A 17,144-nucleotide genomic window follows, 5' to 3' on the forward strand; every position below is an offset into this window, starting at 1 on the left:
TTAAGAAGCCGCCACGCCATTTCCCAAAGTGGCTGCACCGTTCCCCATTCCCAGCAGCAATGGGGGTGACCCAGTTTCTCCGCGCCTCTTCCAGCGTCTGGGGCTGTCGCTGACTTTTGCTTTAAGCCTTTTTGATAAATGTGCGGTGACTCTCTCTGTGGTTTTAATTTGCATTTCCGAATGGTTAAAGATACCCCTGTCTTTTCCTGTCCTTGTCCCTGCCCGTCTGTGCTCTTCAGTGAAATGTCTGCTAGTGTCTCTTGCCCATTTTCAGATTGGTTTTTACTGTTGAGTTTGGACACTACGCCAAATTCTATACTCAAGTCTTTGTCAGATGTGTGGTTCGCAAATACTTTCTCTGTGACTGGAGCTTGTTTCTTCATCCTCTGAACACGATCTTTCTCAGAACAGAAGTTTTAATTTTGAAGAAGTCCAGTCTGTCCGTTTTTCTTTTTCTGGCATGTGGTTTTGGTGTCAGGTGTAAGAATTCCCGGCCTAGCCCAAGATCCCAAGGGTTTCCTCCTATTTTTTTCTGAAAGTGTTATAGTTTTATGTTTTACATCTGTGGTCCATTTTGCATTAATTTTTATATAAACCGTGAGGTTTAAGCCAAGGCTCGCTTTTCTGCCTGTGAATGTCCAACCGCCTCAGCACCCCTTGTTGAGAGAGCCCGTCCTCCGTTGCGCTGCTTTGGCACATTGGCCAGAAGTCAGCTGTGCATGTTGCTGCGGGTATGGCCCTGGGTTCGCGGCCCTCGGCGCCTTCCCTCAGTGTCTTCCCCGGTATCACAGTGTCTTCATTATTGTGGCCGTGTATAATAGGTCTTCAAATTAGGGTGCCAATTCCTTCCGCTTCATCTTCTTTTTCAAAATTGTTTTAGCTATCCTAGTTCTCTTTTATTTCCATACAAATGTTAGAAATTCTTGTCTATTTCTACAAAGAAAACCTGCTGGGTTTTGATAGGAATTGTGTTAAACCTGTCTATCAATTTGGGGAGAATTGACACCTTCACCATGTGGAAGCTGCCAGGTAGGTCTCCTCATGGATTTATATCTTCTCTAATTTCTTTCATGGGGATCTGGCGGTTCTCAGCCTACCTCCTCTGACCTCTTCTGCATGTGCTTTGTTCTAATTGTACCTGAGCCTTTTTTAAAAGATTTTATTTATTTACTTTTAGAAAGAGGGGAAAGGAGGGAGAAAGAGGGGGAGAGAAACACGGATATGCAAGAGATTCAGTGATCACTTGCCTCTCACACCCCCCACACCCCACAGATGACTTGGCCCGAAACCCAGGCACGTGCCCTGACCGGGAATTGGACTGGCGACCTTTTGGTTCTCAGGCCAGTACTCAATCCACTGAGCCACACCAGCCAGGGCGCACCTAAGTTTTTTTAAGTGTTTGTAAATGGTACTGTGATTTAATTTCAGTGTCTATATGATCATTGCTAATATGTGTAAATACAGCTGACTGTGTATGTTTATCTCTCGTAGCCTGTGACCTGCCGAACTCACTCGTTAGTCCTAAGAGGGTTTCTCTGTAGAGCCCTTGGAATTTTCTGTGTAGACAATTAGGTCATCAGCAAACAGGGGCCGTTTGATTTCTTCCCTTCAGCTCCCCACGCCTTCCACTTCCTTTTGTTGCCCAGGGCGCGGGCTGGCACTGCCAACACTACGCCGAATGAGAGCCGCGAGGGCAGACCCTTGTTTGCTGCAGTCGCAGGCACGAGGCACTCGCCTTCCCCCGTCAGGATAATGTTAGCTGTGTGCTTTTTGCAGATTCTCCATCAACTTGAAGAAGTTCCCCTCTCTCCCTGGCCCTCTGAGGGTTTTATCACGAGCAGCTGTTGAATTTCTTCAAGTGCTTTATATGAATTAGTTGATATGATCATGTGATTTTTTTTCTTCTTTAGCCTGTTAATATGGTCAAGTACATTGATTGATTTTGGAATATTGAACCCGCCTTGCATCCCTGAAGTGAACCCCATTTGATCTCAGTGTATAATTATTTTTATACATTGCTAAACTGCATTCGCTAATAATTTTAGGGACTTTTACATCGGTTTTCATGAGGGATATTGGTCTGTAGTTATCTTTTTTTGATTGCCTTTGTCTGGATTTGGAATCAAATTAATACTAGCTTTGTAAAATGAATCAGAAAGTGTTCCCTCGTGTTCTGTTTTCTGGAAGAAATTGTTTAGATTTGTGTTAATCCTTCTTCAAATGTTTGGTGGAATCCTTTTGTGAAACCACCTGCCCCTGAAAATGTCTTTAGGGGTAGTTTTTAAATTCAAAATTTAATTTCCTTAAAAGCTATAGTCTATTCACATTACCTGTTTCATATTGGAAGAGTGGGGTGGTTTGTGCTTTTCTAGGAATCGATCCACTTTTGTCTAAGATGCCCCATTTACACGTGCAGAGTTGTTCATGGTGCCCCCCACAACCCGTTGCCCTCTGGAGAGTCTGGGGTGGTCCTCCCTATTCCGTTCCGGTGTTGGGGGTCTGTGTCTTTTCTCTCTTTCTCTGTCAGCCTTCCTAGAAGTTTGTCAGTTGATTGATGTTTTAAATAATCGACTCTTCCTTTCATTGATTTTCTACATTGTTTTTCCATTTTCCATTTCATTGATTTCTGCTCTTTATTATTTCCTTCCTTCCTTCCTTCTGCAGTTGTCATGGGTTTATTTTGCTCTTTGTCTAGGTCCTTAGATTATTGAGTGGAGACATTTCCTCTCCTCTAATGGAAGCATTCGGTGCTGTGAACGCCCCTCTCGGCATTGCTTTGTCTGTGTCTTGCGGCTAAATTTCGATGTGTTGTATCTTCATCTTCATTCGGTTTGATGACTTTTTAAATTTTCCCAGAGGCTTCCTCTTTGATCCGTGGGTTACTTAGGTGGGTGCTGTTTGGTTTCCTGGTGTTTGGAGGTTTTCCTGCAACATGTCTGTTACTGATTTCTAGTTTGATGCTCTTATGGTCAGAGAACATACTCTACATGGTTTCAATTCTTTAAAATGTGATGAGGTTTTCTTTATGGTCCTGGATGTAGTCTGTCTTGATACATGCTTTGTAGACACCCAGAAAGAATGCGTGCTTCGCTATTGTTAGGTGGAGAAGTCAATAAATGCCAGTTGTCTGATGGCTTCTAAATTTATCTCAAGACTTTGAGATCATTAACTCTTGGAGGTTATGGGTATATTACTTTTGCCAAAAATTTCAGAGCAAGCAGCCTGAAGCCCTGCTGATTCACCAGGGAGGCTGGTGAAGCCCCCGGCCTGGTGGTTCTCTCCGGGGGGTCACCAGTTTTCTCCCCAGCACCTGTGAGCCGCACAGGAGCCCAGGTCCTTGGGCCAGCGGCAGCTCAGCACGCAGCTCTGCCCAAGTGTCCCTGACAGTTTTACTCTTATTGTTTCAAGAGGGGTAACAAAAGAACGTTTTCCTTCTTCCCCTCAAGCCATGGACATTTCAGTCAGAGGGAGCCTTGGGTCGCCTGGCCTACCCGTGCCTTCGGCAGCTGAAGGGATGAGTTCTCGGGTTCATTCAGATGGATTAATCTTCTAATTTTTTAATAAACTTAACATATTTCTTTTTTAAAGATTTCATTAATTTTTTTAGAGAGAAGGGAAGGAAGGGAGAGGGAGAGGGAGGGAAACATCGGTGTGTGAGAGAACCATCGATCAGTTGCCTCTCTCACGCCCCCAACTGGGGACCTGGCCCGCAACCCAGACATGTGCCCTGACCGAGAATTGAACCGGCAACCTTTCAGTTCACAGGCCGGCGCTCCATCCACTGAGCCACACTGTACAAATGTATATGATACAAAGAAACAAAAATAAGAAAATAAAATTTGCATATCATCTTACAGCTAGAAAATAACGTTATTATTTTGAAATATATCCTCCCAATATTTCCAAAAATGGGATTGTACTGTTTTACAATCTTTTTCTATTTTTGCTTTAACAATAGACATGACCATTTTCCAAGATACTATTTCTGACAACAGAACCCAGTTGCACAGTGCAGATATGCTATCGTGTATTCAATGCCCTTTGATGGGGTTGTTACAGTTTTCATTCTATGAAATAACACTGACAGGTGTCTCTGTGCACGTGCATGGTTATTGCCTAGAAATGGCAGGTCTCTTTCAGTTCCAGTGAAGGGTCAGTCACAGAGTCAGCACAGATTCCATGAAGGCGGGGCCAGGGCCTCGGGTAGGCTCTCGGTGTTTGAGGGCACGAACTGATGGCCAGCCAGAGCCAGGGAGCGGTTGCTGCTGTCCCACAACAGGTCTTCTGCTGGAAGAGATAGGCCTGTGAGCATCCACACCTTCCTGTGAGGTATGTGGCTTCGGGCCAGCCAGGAAACAGGAAGCCAGGAAGGGTATATTCAGCCTGAGACCTGGGCCTCATAAAACCAGTCACCCAGCCCGGTTTTGCGTGCCAGGCAACAAAGGGGCAGACTTTTCGCCGGCTTCCGCTCTCTGGACCGCCAGAGAACACCGTGTTTTGCACTTGAAATATGCCTTCAACTCGCTTTGTCATAGTGATTGCCCTCATAAAACACACCAGGGCACTGCAGGAAAACATCCCCCGTTTAGCGACCCAGACCTGCCTGCTTTTTATAGCTGGTGCTCACAGTAGGACGGCCACAGCCTTGGCCACTCTGCTGGGAGGCCTTCGAAAGGCAGGTGGGCGGCCTGGAGCCGTCCAGGAGGGAAAGAGCACCTGGAGGTGAGCAGGCGAGGTCCCAGGTGCCAGCAGGGAGCCGGAGCCTCCGCGCAGCCAAGGCAGGCAGCTCCTCCCCACGACCTCAACGCCACAGGCCCGCAGCACGCAGGCTCGGGCCACACTGACCCGCAGACCCATTCCTTTTCCCACCTGTCTTTCTCTTTTGGTCTGTAGAAAAAGAAGAGTTAATCCAGAACGTGCTGACCCAGGTCGCAGAGCAATTCTCAAGGTACAGACTCTTCAGATACTCTACTCTCTGGAGATGGATGCGTGGTTTTTTTTTCTAGCAGTGGCAGCCTCGCCTCCGAGGCTCTCTCTGCCGGCAGACACTTACCTGGAGGAGCTGCCTTCCGCACTCAATCCTCTGTGATTTCTGTAACGAAGCCACTTTGGTGGGGGCCGGGAAACACTCACCTCCTATCAAAGACCACCTGAGGTGGGCACTTTGAGAACGAGAGCTCATATTGCCAAGAATTTTCTTGACTGGCTCTTCTGGGACTCGGGGTTCAGCCTACAAGTATCGTCACCATTTTTTTAAATAGGGTTTCTCATGAAGATGCTGTGTAGACGTGGGTCCTTCTCATTCTGGACTATCCTCCAGTTCTGGGGTCAGCGCTTGCTGGTTCTCAGATATTTCACTGTGGCATTGCGCTGCCTGCCCCAGGGGAATTCAGATGGGGCGAGGGCATGTGGGTGGTACTTTCTTAAAGCCCAAGAACTGTCTAACTGAATGAGTTGGAGCCCAGGGAGGGCACACCAGGTCCCCTGAAAGTGGTCTGTGCCCGGGGCAGGGGGCACAGGGTAGGGCTGTCCCAGCTGAGAGCAGAGCACCCCCTCACTCCCAGGGTGGGGAAGGAAACATTCCCCACTGGCAGAATACTGCCATGTGTTCCCGCTTGGGATATACGCCCTTCAGATAGTCTGAGGGTCTCTCTCTCTTCTCTTCCACCTCCAGACAGTGCGAGTTCCTTAAAAACAACTCCTTTGCACCTGCACCTCACCTGCCCACCTCCTCCCTGGCAGCAGTTCAACAGCTGGTTGCTGATCCCCTTTCAACTCTGAGGATCTTGTGACTTATGTCTTGCCTTCTTTTATCCCTAGAGCATTTAAAATCAACGAACTCAAAGCAGAAGTTGCAAATCACTTGGCAGTGCTCGAGAAACGCGTGGAATGTGAGTGGAGCTTTTGTTTCCTTTGTCCTCCTATATCTTTGACCTCTATCTAAATTAACCTTGTAAACCAGTGGTGAGAGGTGAAGGGAAGTGTGAGTCAGTCTTTTCTTTATGAAATGCCCAAAAAGTCATGTTCACAGAGCCTAGGCCAGTGACTAATCCAAGCTTTTTAAAAGTAGCAAGTACACAGTAACATGGTACAGTAACCTTGTAAAGAACGCATTCCTTCCACGCAGAAGAGAACAGAATGAAAATAGTAATGAAAACAGGAAGCCCTCGATATAGACCTCCCTCGACAGGGGCCTCTGCTATCTCAAGTGTCTCTTTTTCCATAAATGAGGACACACTGACCTGCACTCTGCGGCTTTGGGGGGATGCATCTACTGTCATTACCTCTCGGTTCCCTGGCAACACAAAGGAAAGCAGACAACCTGCTAGAAAGCAGAGAGAGTCAATCAGTCCTCGATTCAGTGACCAAACAGCTAAAAATCTGGGCGGTGTCACAGCTTCGAGTCACGCGTCCTTTGTGTCCTGATCCACAAATAAGGACATTCTCTGCGGGAATCCCCACATGCGCCGCAGCGCCCCGTCCCACTCCCAGCGTGGGAGGCTCTTCGTCAACGTCCCGGCAAAGGGTAGCGGCTCAGAGCACCATGTCTGTGAACTTCGGGGTGACTAAACAAATCCAGACTCGAGGCCGTCGGGGTTGTGGCGGCACCAACACTACCCAGCTGATTCATACCCTTAGGACTTTGCTGAGTGTCACCTGTCATTATCGTGTATGAATTGCTTGGGGTTTTTTCAAGAAAAGAAATTTAGGATCGTGCAAAAACCAGTTCACCTAAGTAACTTGAAACATGATTCACGCAGTCATACTTTTCCAAAGGCGTTGACATTTTTAAATCCTCTTCGCCATTCCAGCTTCGAAACAGTTTTGTTTTCCCCATTGATGATGGAGAAGCCACAAAGAGAGAAGTGATTTTCTCAAGTTCACTTAGCAAATTAGAAAAGTACAGAAACCTGGGACCAGCTGCTCTCTCTGCCTGCTGCCTGCCCTGCTGTGATAGGTCAGCATCCTCTGCTGCTGTCTGCTCCCCCCCCCACTCCGCCCCCCACAAGGAGGCCTGAGGGCGCAGGTTAGGAAGCAGGCTGCAGGCGGCCGGACTTGCAGCCACGACCAAAGACAGCGGGGGCTGCCCTGACCAGAAAGGAGCCCTTTTCCAGAGGATTTCGGAGACCTCCCATAGTGAGCAGGAGGGCTCAGGAACAGGGCTCGGCCAGCAGCAGGAAAGATGCCCCGAACCCCAGCTTAGCAGACTCCGTGAGGGCGCTGAGCTGCCGTGTCTGAGTCCCAGGTGCGGCGCCTGCTGCAGCGCCTCCGGCTCTGTCCTCCAGTCACCCACGGCCCGGCAACCACTGCTGCAGACATCGGGCTGCTTCTCCGGGGACTGGCTACAGATTCTAAGTCTGGACAGAGGGGGACTGTGTGCCCACACTCTAGCTGCAAGAAAGGCCATAAAAAGTACAGGAGTGCCCTGTGGCAGTCATGACAGAGAGTAACCGCGCACCGGGAGACTTAAAACAACAGAAGTGAAATCTCCGACAGTTCTGGAGGCTGGAAGTCCAAGACCAAGGAGTCTTCAGGGTCGGTTCCTTCAGGAGACTGAGGGAGAATCTGCTCCAGGCCTCTTCCAGCTTCTGGTGGCTACGAGCCACCCTTGGCTTGTGGCCAGATCACTCCAAGCTGGCTTCACAGGGCCTCCCTCCCCTGTGGCTCAAGTCCCCTCTGCCTGTCTCTTATCAGGACACCTGCATTTGAATTTAGAACCCACCCTGATCCAACGTGATCTCACCTCAAGAAATCTGCCAAGAACCGTTTTCTAAATAAAATCCCCATGCACAGGTTCCGGGACCTAGGATGTGAGCACCTCTTTGTGGGGAGGACACAGTTCAAGCCACCACAGCAAGCATTTGGCATTTCTGTCTCCGGCAGTGGGAGGCGAGCTCAGCTTCCCACCAAGCCCCACAGAGCGGGACAAGGGAAAGGGCTCAGCCAGAGAACACAGACAATGAAAATCATTTGCTGCTGAGTCCCCATCTCCATTTACAGAGGGGAAGGTCCCCTCCAGGCGCTCAAATGTCCGGGGGCAGCGGGCACCTCCTGCTCATCCCCTCTCCTCCCGCTCTGCCTGCTCCCTCCTGCCCCCGCCCCGCCCACCTCGCTCCCTCTCCCCGCACGGAGGCCCGCTCCAAAGCTCGCTGTTAACTTGTACGCAGGCAAGTTGAAGAGGGCACAAAGGAATTTTCAAAACCCCTACAGAGAGCTATGTTGACTCAACTTGGGTGGCTTCCAGCGTCTGGCCGTGGGGACGAAGATCGGGGCCAGGAAGAGTTTTCGTTGCGCCTTCGAGCACCACGTGAAGTAAGGACCGTGAAAGGACGCGGCCCACAGGACCTTCTCCCCTGGCCTGCCAGACCCCAGAATTCTCCAGAACTGGCTTGTTCATCGGCGGGAGGGCAGCTCCCCACAGGGCCCTTGGGTAAACCACAGAAATCCGGCAAATTCACGTGATTACCTGGAGAGGCATCGCCGCTTCATCCTCCACACTCGGGCTCACAGCGCAGGTGGAAAGTATTGCCGGTTTTGCCAGTTGTGCTCATTTCTAGCACCAAGGCCCAGAGGGCAGGAAGGGCATGGAGGGAGGGAGGGGACCTCTCAGGAGCAGGGATGGAGGTGGGGATGGTCTGGGAACTGCAGGCTTGGCAGCGGGTCCCCCACGGCCGCACCTGGAGCCGTTGTTGCGGCCAGCACCCCACTTCCCCGCGTCCTCCTGGCTGCCCTCGTGCAAACACACACAGACACAGACACACTCGTACACTGCTGCGCACGCATGCGCACACTCCATCTGGCGTTAGCTGTTTTTTGCTTCTCAGGTTCAAGAAGGCGTCCAGCTAGCACCGGCCACCTATAGGAGGCATGACATTGTTTGACTTGTTTTAAATGGAATTTCCTGCTTTTTTTTTTTTCACCTTCTCAAACATGTAATTCTTCTGAATCAAATGTAAATGTCTCCATTTCCTTAATTCACTGTGAAAGCTTTTCTTCCTTTCCGTGTAAAATGTTTGTCATCTTGAGGGAGTCTGGGGTCCTGCTTAGCTTAGAGATGATTTTGTAAACAAAGGACACCCCGCTCCGCATCTGCTTCCTGGCTGGAGATGAAGCGTCACAGGGTTCCTTCCTTCCTCGTTTGCTGGCCGCTGTGCCGGGGTCCCTGCGGGTGCCCTGTGCCCAGGGCCTGGACCAAAGCCTAACCACAGGGAGAGCTGGCCCCACGGGTCATGCAAACAGCCCAGGAGGCTCGAAGCTGAAGTCCAGCCTTGATCTCCCCGTCGTCACTCAGGAAATGTGCTGTATGCGAATTCTTACCGAAGTCCCTGGAGGAAGTGTTGAAACACAGCCCCCGTGGCTTTAAACAGCTCGAACTAGCTCTGCAGCTGAAGGAGGGCCTTGCCGCCCCAACGCCTCTTCCCCGAGCCCAGGGAGGCCTAGGAGGCCCGGGGAGGCGGGGCGAGAACAGAGCCGCCTCCGAGACCTGTCCCCGAAGCCAGCGTCCCTCTTAGAAATGCATCCTTAGAGGTCTTCCCTCACAGTGGCGTGTGACTTGTCCACAGAACCACCTCTAACGTCCGCGGAAGGACAGCCAGGTGTCTAGGGGCGCTCCTTCTGCGAGTCAGCCTGCCCGGGGCGGGGCCTAGCGGGGAGACTAAGCTGCAGCCTCCCATGCTGGGTGGGGCTGGAGGCCGCTGCTGTCGGGTTTCTGGTCTGTGCCCACATCTGTTTAAGATTCGAGATGGACAGGTGGGGCCACATGCATGGCACTGATGTCCAGTCACAACCCCAGTGTGCGCAGGACTCTGGGGGAGGCCCAGCTCCTCAGCCAGGCCTTCCCTGCCCCCCGCCCCCGCCGGGCAGGGGACAGGCAGGGATGGGGTGGGGGCGGGAGGTGGGCTGCACAATCTTCCAAAAGCAGCCCCGTGCCTGGGAAAGGGCCAGGACGCAGGAGCGTGGTCTGGGGCCTGGCCTGCGGCACGCTCTGTCACCGTCTCGGCCCACCCGCCCGCATTCCGCTCTTTAGTCCCATGACTAGTTGTTTTTCTCTTCCATTGATTAATGCAGGACTTTTGCCATCTTGTTACTCACTATCAATTTCCTTGGCAACCAGGCCCTCCACAAAGGTGATTGCCATGAATGCTGAATCTCTGGGATTCAAAGCAACGATATTACACTGTATGGCCCAAAAGGCTTTGCTTTAACATTGCCCCCAATAACTGGCTAAGGAGTCTGACCTACGTCCACTGCAGTATCGGTGCAGTCAAACATTACGCCCCCACCAGACCCTGTGAGCTAGGGCACAGCTGCTGACACGCGGAATACCTGTGACTTACTGATAACGGGAAAAAGCAAGTGAGAAAGCAGAACAAAGAGCATGATCCCAATTTTGTCTTTTTAACATTAAGAGTAGATAGACAGGTAGTTAGAATGCATGTGCGGGGGAGGGGGCAGTGTTTGGAAGGATACATGCCAGTTCATATATCGAATGGGTTTTTTTGTCCCAGTAAGATCACAGGTAAATGTTTAAATATTCGAGATGCTCCGTATTTCCTGTTTTCTACAATTATCAGACATCATTTTGTATAAAATGATGTTGGAAACATAATAAATGTAACCATGGACCTTCGCTGGTGGGCGGGGATGCAGCTACCGTGTGGGCCCTACACTGGGAGCTTCATCTCTTCCCCATGTGTGTCCGCTTCTCAGATCCAAGTCTACACCACACACCAGGTCTCTTCTCCAGGTCTATTCGCTTTTCGGCATTTTCCACCCTTCCTGTGTTGGTAAGACTGAGGTCCTCCCTGCCACCGGTGCAGAGTCTACTGTTTGCTGACGTCAGTGCGGCCCTGGCAGACCCACAGACACAGGTCCACGTGGTTCTCCTCTGCAGGGGACATCCTGCCATGTGGGCCAAGGTCTGGGAGTGCCTGGGGGGCCACCCACAGCGTCCCCCTGTCCAAACGCAAACCATGACAGGGGTGTGCTGATATGTCTTCTCTTGGAGAAGGACTCGTGGCTTTCTTTGACTTCTTAAGCGGGTCTGTGATGCAGGACAGAGCGAAGAACACCCCACTCCAAAAGGAAGGGTGTGTGCTCGGGGCAGGTGACCAGAGGCACACCCAGGGGCGAGTGCCCCACGTTTCCCCCGTGGCAGCGCACCGGGCGTTGGCCACCAACACGGCTACCTCATGGTTTGGACCATCTGCATTTAAGGCCCCAGGCTTTGGCCCGTGTCCTGGTAGAGGAGGCACAGCGTCCCTGGTGTGACACAGAAGCAAGTCACCAGGACCAGATTTGAGTATCAGGTCCTCCGGATTCTGGCCACTCTGGGCAGAAAGAAGCAGCATCTTCGTATAGCCTTGCCTCTGTTTGGCTCCCGGCCCTGAGAACATTTAGAAAACGTGCCAGGGGAGGCTGTGGCTCCAGCTGCCTCCCCAGGCGCTGCCCCTGGGGAGTGTCCCCGCCTGAGCTCCAGGACCAGAGCGCTTCCTTGGGGTGGGAGGAACTGCCCATGTCTCGGAGTCGCTTTGTTTTCCTTAGAAATCTCAGCATTTTGTTTTTAGCCATATTCAGAGCCACACTTGAGGGAAAGGGGACTAGAGTGGCATCGTGGGTCTTGGGTTTTAGCACAAAAATTGAGGTGTGATTACAAAGTAACCTAGCCCATGTCTCCTGTTTCTGTGAAAAGACTCTAAAAGCCCTTCCAAAGCAGCTGCCTCGGGGCGCATTTCTGGGCTGCCTGTGCAGCGGCCGGAGTGCGCGTCTGGAAGTTGAGCCTGGACTTGGAGGCCTGAGCCCCAGCTCGCTCATTGATGGAAACCGCGTCCTGGCTTGTGGGGCACACCTCTGCCTCTGCCACGGGGCGCCAGGGGCACCTCCTGCCCAGGTTCTGCCCCTCCTTCATGTGGCCTGTTCACTTCCCACCCGTTTGAGTCCTCCAGGCAACTGCTCCAGTCTCAGTGACGTGTGCATCCTTGCCTCCTTGCGGGGAAGGCTGTGGAGGTGTTCATTGAGTCTTTGCTGCATTTTAGTGTGCTGGGGACCGCATTCTGGGCTCCGCCAACCCTTTTCTTTTCTTTTCTTTTCTTTCTGATTAAAGACTTCTCCTGGCTTGTGCTCTGGCTTGTGCTTAGGGGTATGGAGAAAGAAAGCTAGAAGTGGGTACAGGAAAAGTTAAGATTCAGGAAGCAGGGAGGAGGGACTTCCACCCCACAGATGAGGACCGCAGCCCGCACTTGGCCCTGGACCAGGCCCACGATGTTAGAGCTGAATGGGGGGCGGGGAGGGGGCTGACGATCAGCAGCGGGGCAGGAGCGGGAGCCCCTGCACTGAGTCAGCTTTCCTGTCAGGGACACGGGCGGGCGGGCGGCCCCCACTTACCAGCCTTGCAAGAGCCTCCCTGTGTATCCATGGTAACCCCCTTGTTTCTCTTTGTCGCCAGTGGAAGGACTAAAAGTGGTGGAGATTGAGAAATGCAAGAGTGACATTAAAAAGATGAGGGAGGAACTGGCAGCCAGAAGCAACAGGTAAGGTCCGTGCTGGGTGAGCCAGCCAGCGAAGGTGGGGGGTGGGGGGCTCCGTGTGGGTGTGGGGGTGGGAGCAGGCTGTGGTCTTTGTTTTCCCAAAAGCACAGCTGGAGCCTCTGATCGGCTCTGGCGGGGGGGGGGGGGGCGGCGCAGTCTGGACAGTCTGGAGGCGGCCCAGCTCCTCCAGGGATTTGCTTTTCAGTTAGGGAGCTTTCTTATCATGAAAGAGAGTTCGGCCTGGAGGCGGGGAGGCTGCTGTGTATTAAGGGGAGTAATCCTCCAGATCAAAGTGCCAGGATTAACTCCCCGACTGAAAGAAGTTGACACCGCTTTAAAAGAAAGGGAATAATAAAAAGAAAAGGCTCTTTGGCTTACAGGGGACAAGTGTCCTGGTGGCCCAGAAGTCCCCCTCCTGGGTGGACATCCCCATTGTACAGAGCAGCAGGTCAGGAGAGAAAGGCCCCCAGCTGTCCTGGACGCAGAAGTCACTTGTCCTGCCGAACAAGAAAGGGATGCATCCACACAGGCCCCCAGGAGCCAAAATTCCCGAAAAAGAGACCCCAGTCTTCATCGGGGCCCCTGCAAAAGTAGGTTTTTTGTACAGTAGGACCCTTTCCGAGAACCATAGTCACAGCAGATGTTCACATTTCAGGCAGAGGTGCACAGTGACAGCAAAGATGACGACGGACGTCACATGTGCAGTGAGCGCTCTCCTGCATGGGGGCTGGGCTCAGGGCTCTGCCCTCAGGGACCAGCCTGCTCCGTGGGGTTCTTGTACTGCCCGGAGTTCCCACCCAGGAGATGCACGGTCCTAACATGGCCCCTCACGCCGGAACTCCAGGCCCCTAAGTGTGCTGAGGTTGCAGCGGGGCCGACTGGGGGCTAACGAGCCCAAGTCCAGCCCTGCAGGTGCACCCGGCTGTCTTACAGAGAGTCGCCCAACAGTTCGGAGATCTCTCCCTGGTTTTAAAACGTTGATTGTAGCCCGCTTAGAGGGGGCGGGGTGTGGCTGTGTCGAAGGGCCTTCCAGGGGCAGGAGGTGAAGGGTCACCGGATCAGAGGCGGGAGGGGCTGGCTGGCCTTGGGGTGGGCTCAGGAGTAGCCTGACGGGCTCAGGGCCCTGTTGGCATGTGTTCTACAGGGACCGGGTCACGTTTATGTCACACTTACTTGGCAGCTTGGATTTCAGGATGTCTCATTCCATTTGGGTTGGGGCAGGGGAATTTACAACCACAGAAAACTGCGTAAATAATTCATCCTCACTGTGCCGTAGTGGGAGCTCTTTAGGGGACAGGAGATAGTCCTTCTTGTGACCTAGTAAGAGCCCTGGAGTTGTTCAGGGCCGCATGAAGCTGGGCCCCCAGGGCTGGGACCTGGCTTGGCAGCTGGAAGGACACTCAGACCCTACGTGACCGTTGTCACGGTGCCACCCTCAGCTCAGGACTTACACAGCTCAGCCTGGCCCCGGCTGCCCGTGAGCCCCACCCACCCCGTGCCAGACCGTCCTGCGGCCAGTCCCATTGCCCCGTTAGCCAGGCCCTGCCGTCCATGCTCAGGCTCACCCCCTCCCGGCAGGCCTGCATGCCACGCCCACTGTGGGGAGAGGACAGTGGCCCAATGTGGTCCCCACTGGGAGGAGCCACCTGGCACAGCTGCCCTCTCTGCCCAGGCCCAGGCTGGGCAGGTTGCATCAGAAGGGGATGCGCGTCCAATGCGGGTGGCTTTTCTAGTCGTCCGGCCGCATTGGGAGAGGAGGATTAAAACTCGAGTCCTGGTCTTTGGCCTGACACTGAGGCTGCCGGAGCGTGGCCTCTCGGCCACAGCCCCTTGTCTACGCAAAGGGCTGAAGGACCTGCTTCCCCAAGGGTGTGTGTCGGGCTGGGATGGTGTCCCCCTGGACTCCTTCCCGCCTCTGTGGCCATTACCCCACCCCCAACAGGTTTCATCCCCAGAGCCCACAGAACAGAACGCTAGATGTTCTTCAGCCTCTCGTCCCTCCTCAAACGACTAAATGTCCTCAGGCGCCCTTGCTCCTCCCCCCACTCCCGGTCTTATAGAAGCTGGGCAGGAACGGGGTGCGGGGGGCGCTCCGGTTGGGCTCTCTAGTGTGCACTGGTCCTACGGGTCAGACTGCAAGGGAAAAACAAAATTCCAAGTCGTATTACTTTCCTGTGGCTGCTATAACAAAATGCCACAAACTCAGGGGCTTAAGACAATAGAAATTTGTTCTGTCCTAGTTCTGGAGGCCAGAAGTCTGAAATCGAGGTGTTGGTGAGGCTGCGCTCCCCCGAAATCTCTGTCCCAGGCCTTCCCCAGCCTCGAGTGCCGGCAATCCTTGCGGTTCCCCACGTTGCAGAGACACCACTGCGGCCTCTACGGCCATCTTCACGTGCTGCCTCCCCTGTATGTGTCTGTGTCCAAATGTTCCCTTTCTAAAAGGACACCAGCCATACTGAGTTAGAGCCAACCCTACTCCAGTTAGGCACATGTTAACTAGCAACATCTGAAACAACGCTATTTCCAAATGAAGTCATATTCACAGATCTGGGGCTAGGACTTTAACACGTGGCTTTTGTGAGATACGACTCACCCCACAACACACATTGGGGAAGATACACCCGATTTCTGAGCACCGGAGAGGAGGCCTGCCTTGGGACCCAGAGACAGCCGTCGGTCACCCGCAGGCCCTGCGCAGGAGCGGGCGGGGCTGCACTGCAGGGCAGTGGGTGCTGGCCCCTCAGTGCGGGCCCCTCTGCACGCCCTCCCCCGAGAAGCACATCCTGGAGCTCACAGCTCCAGGATCCGAAGAAAAGACTTCCCGCGTCCTAACCGCCTCCGATGGCGGCGTTCTCAGCAAGCGGCTTCCACAGCATTCCACAGAGGTGAGAGACGAGAGACGCCTCGATGTGACTCTTCAATCAAAAGCAGAACCGGCTGGGGGCGGGGGACGTCTCCAACATCGCTGACACGTTTAGAACAGAGAAGCCCAGAGTCGTGGGCTCAGGCTGAGTCCAGAGCAGCAGCACCCACGTTGGGCCCTGGCCCAGGAGCCCGGCAGCACCTTCCAAGCTGGAGGGAACAGCCCTTCCCTTTTCTTTATGGGGAAGCAAACCGAGAAGCCGAGCAGCGCGCGGTTTGCGCTCTCTCTTCTGTCGATGACGGGGTTCCATTTGAACTGTGCAGGGGTGCCATGTAGCATTTCGGCGTCCCTGGGACCAGGCTTGTTAAATGGGACTCTCCCTGCGGTTCTAGGGGAGAAGTTGCACCTCTGAGCCGCTCTGCGGGGGATGTTGACCCACCTCTGCCTCTCTGGGAGGGCGCAGAGAACAAGGCCCCTGGGCCGGGGAGCCCCACCCTGCACCCAGGCACCCATGGCTAACGAGCCTGAAGTGCTGAGCCACCCCCACCCACACACAGCCCCCTGGCAGGGCCTCGGGACCCTGGTCTGCGTGCCCCAGACCTCTCTTTCCTCTCGGGAGCAGCAGAGAGTGGATGGCAGGCAGGCGGTTGGCAGGCATACAGACACCCTCAGAGAGGCTGCGCTCCCCAGAGACACACAGCTGGGGGTTTCTCTGGTCTTTTCCCCCTCACGAGGGCAGAGGTCCAGTTGCCTGCTCGAATTTAGGGCACAGGGTGGATGGCGCTTGCCGGCTGACCCCAGGCAGGGGAGGGCTGCAGAAACGCGGGTGGCATCAGAGGGCACTGGGGGTCTGTAATCTCCACTTCGTCCCAAACAAATGGACTTGACCAATGGACTGAGCTCTAGGGGAGCGAAAGCTGAGAGCCCAGGAGATGAAAGCAAAAATACGCCCCAAACAGAATGCAAAGAAAAGGCACCATGTCAGCTGCTCTGTCAGCTGGAGGATGCTGGTTCCCATGGCAACAGGGCGCAGAGGGAGCAGGCGGGGTCGCCTGGCGAGGTGGGGAGGCCCTGGCATGAGTTGCCAGGCACCCAGCGGGCGCCCTGTGCTGGGATTGTCAAGGGAGCAGCTGGGTTCCGGGAGTCGGGCCGGCCTGCTTGGTGAGAGCACCCACAGCCCTCCTGGGAAATGCACACAACTGACCTGGACGGCACGTGTGTGGATGTTTGTACAAAAGGGGTTAAAAAGCAGAAGAGATACCGGTGACACTGTCTATTGGGCGCACAGACCAAGTTCCTCAGCGCTCAGAAATGTGTACAGCGCGTTTCTCCTTCACAGGCTACAATGGAAATGGTTTGGTGGCACCTTCCACTGGTTCCTTCTGTGACTGTTATTAAAGCCCCTCCACAGCCAGCTGTCACGGGCAGCTTGGGTGATTTCCGTAAGCGTCAGGCTGAGGGGAGGGGTAGCGGCACGCCAAGGCACAATGCTGAAGGCTCTTCTTTCAAAAAGAAATTGATGTAGGATTCTGAGTTTGCAAGCAGCATAGCCTCTGTGTAAAACCATCGGGCTATACTGCTGAGGGGCATGAATCACAAGGACAGCCGCCACCGTGCCCCCAGCTGAAGCCGGGGCACCGATTTCCCAGATGATTTTTGGTGTATAGGCATCTAGTTTTGAAAAAAGTAATAATTACTGTGTTGTAATCTTTTGTCAATTACAGCATTGTGAGTGCTAAATAGGTCAGCTTTTA

General features: G+C 53.4%; 1 protein-coding gene across 2 annotated transcripts in view; it reads left to right on the top strand.

Annotated features, from left to right (window-relative positions):
• The window catches only part of PDE9A (phosphodiesterase 9A), an 80,720-nt gene that overhangs the window by 43,639 nt on the left and 19,937 nt on the right, over window positions 1–17,144 (top strand). For both annotated transcript variants that reach the window (XM_054576272.1, XM_054576266.1), the window contains 3 exons: window positions 4,894–4,948; window positions 5,821–5,891; window positions 12,446–12,530. In XM_054576272.1, the coding sequence (XP_054432247.1) occupies window positions 4,894–4,948; window positions 5,821–5,891; window positions 12,446–12,530 (211 nt within the window). The remainder of the gene's footprint in view (window positions 1–4,893; window positions 4,949–5,820; window positions 5,892–12,445; window positions 12,531–17,144) is intronic.

Source organism: Pteronotus mesoamericanus, unplaced genomic scaffold (genome assembly GCF_021234165.1).
Source record: "Pteronotus mesoamericanus isolate MK-2021 breed Mesoamerican mustached bat unplaced genomic scaffold, CSHL_Meso_final contig_116, whole genome shotgun sequence".
In the NCBI taxonomy this organism is placed as follows: domain Eukaryota; kingdom Metazoa; phylum Chordata; class Mammalia; order Chiroptera; family Mormoopidae; genus Pteronotus; species Pteronotus mesoamericanus.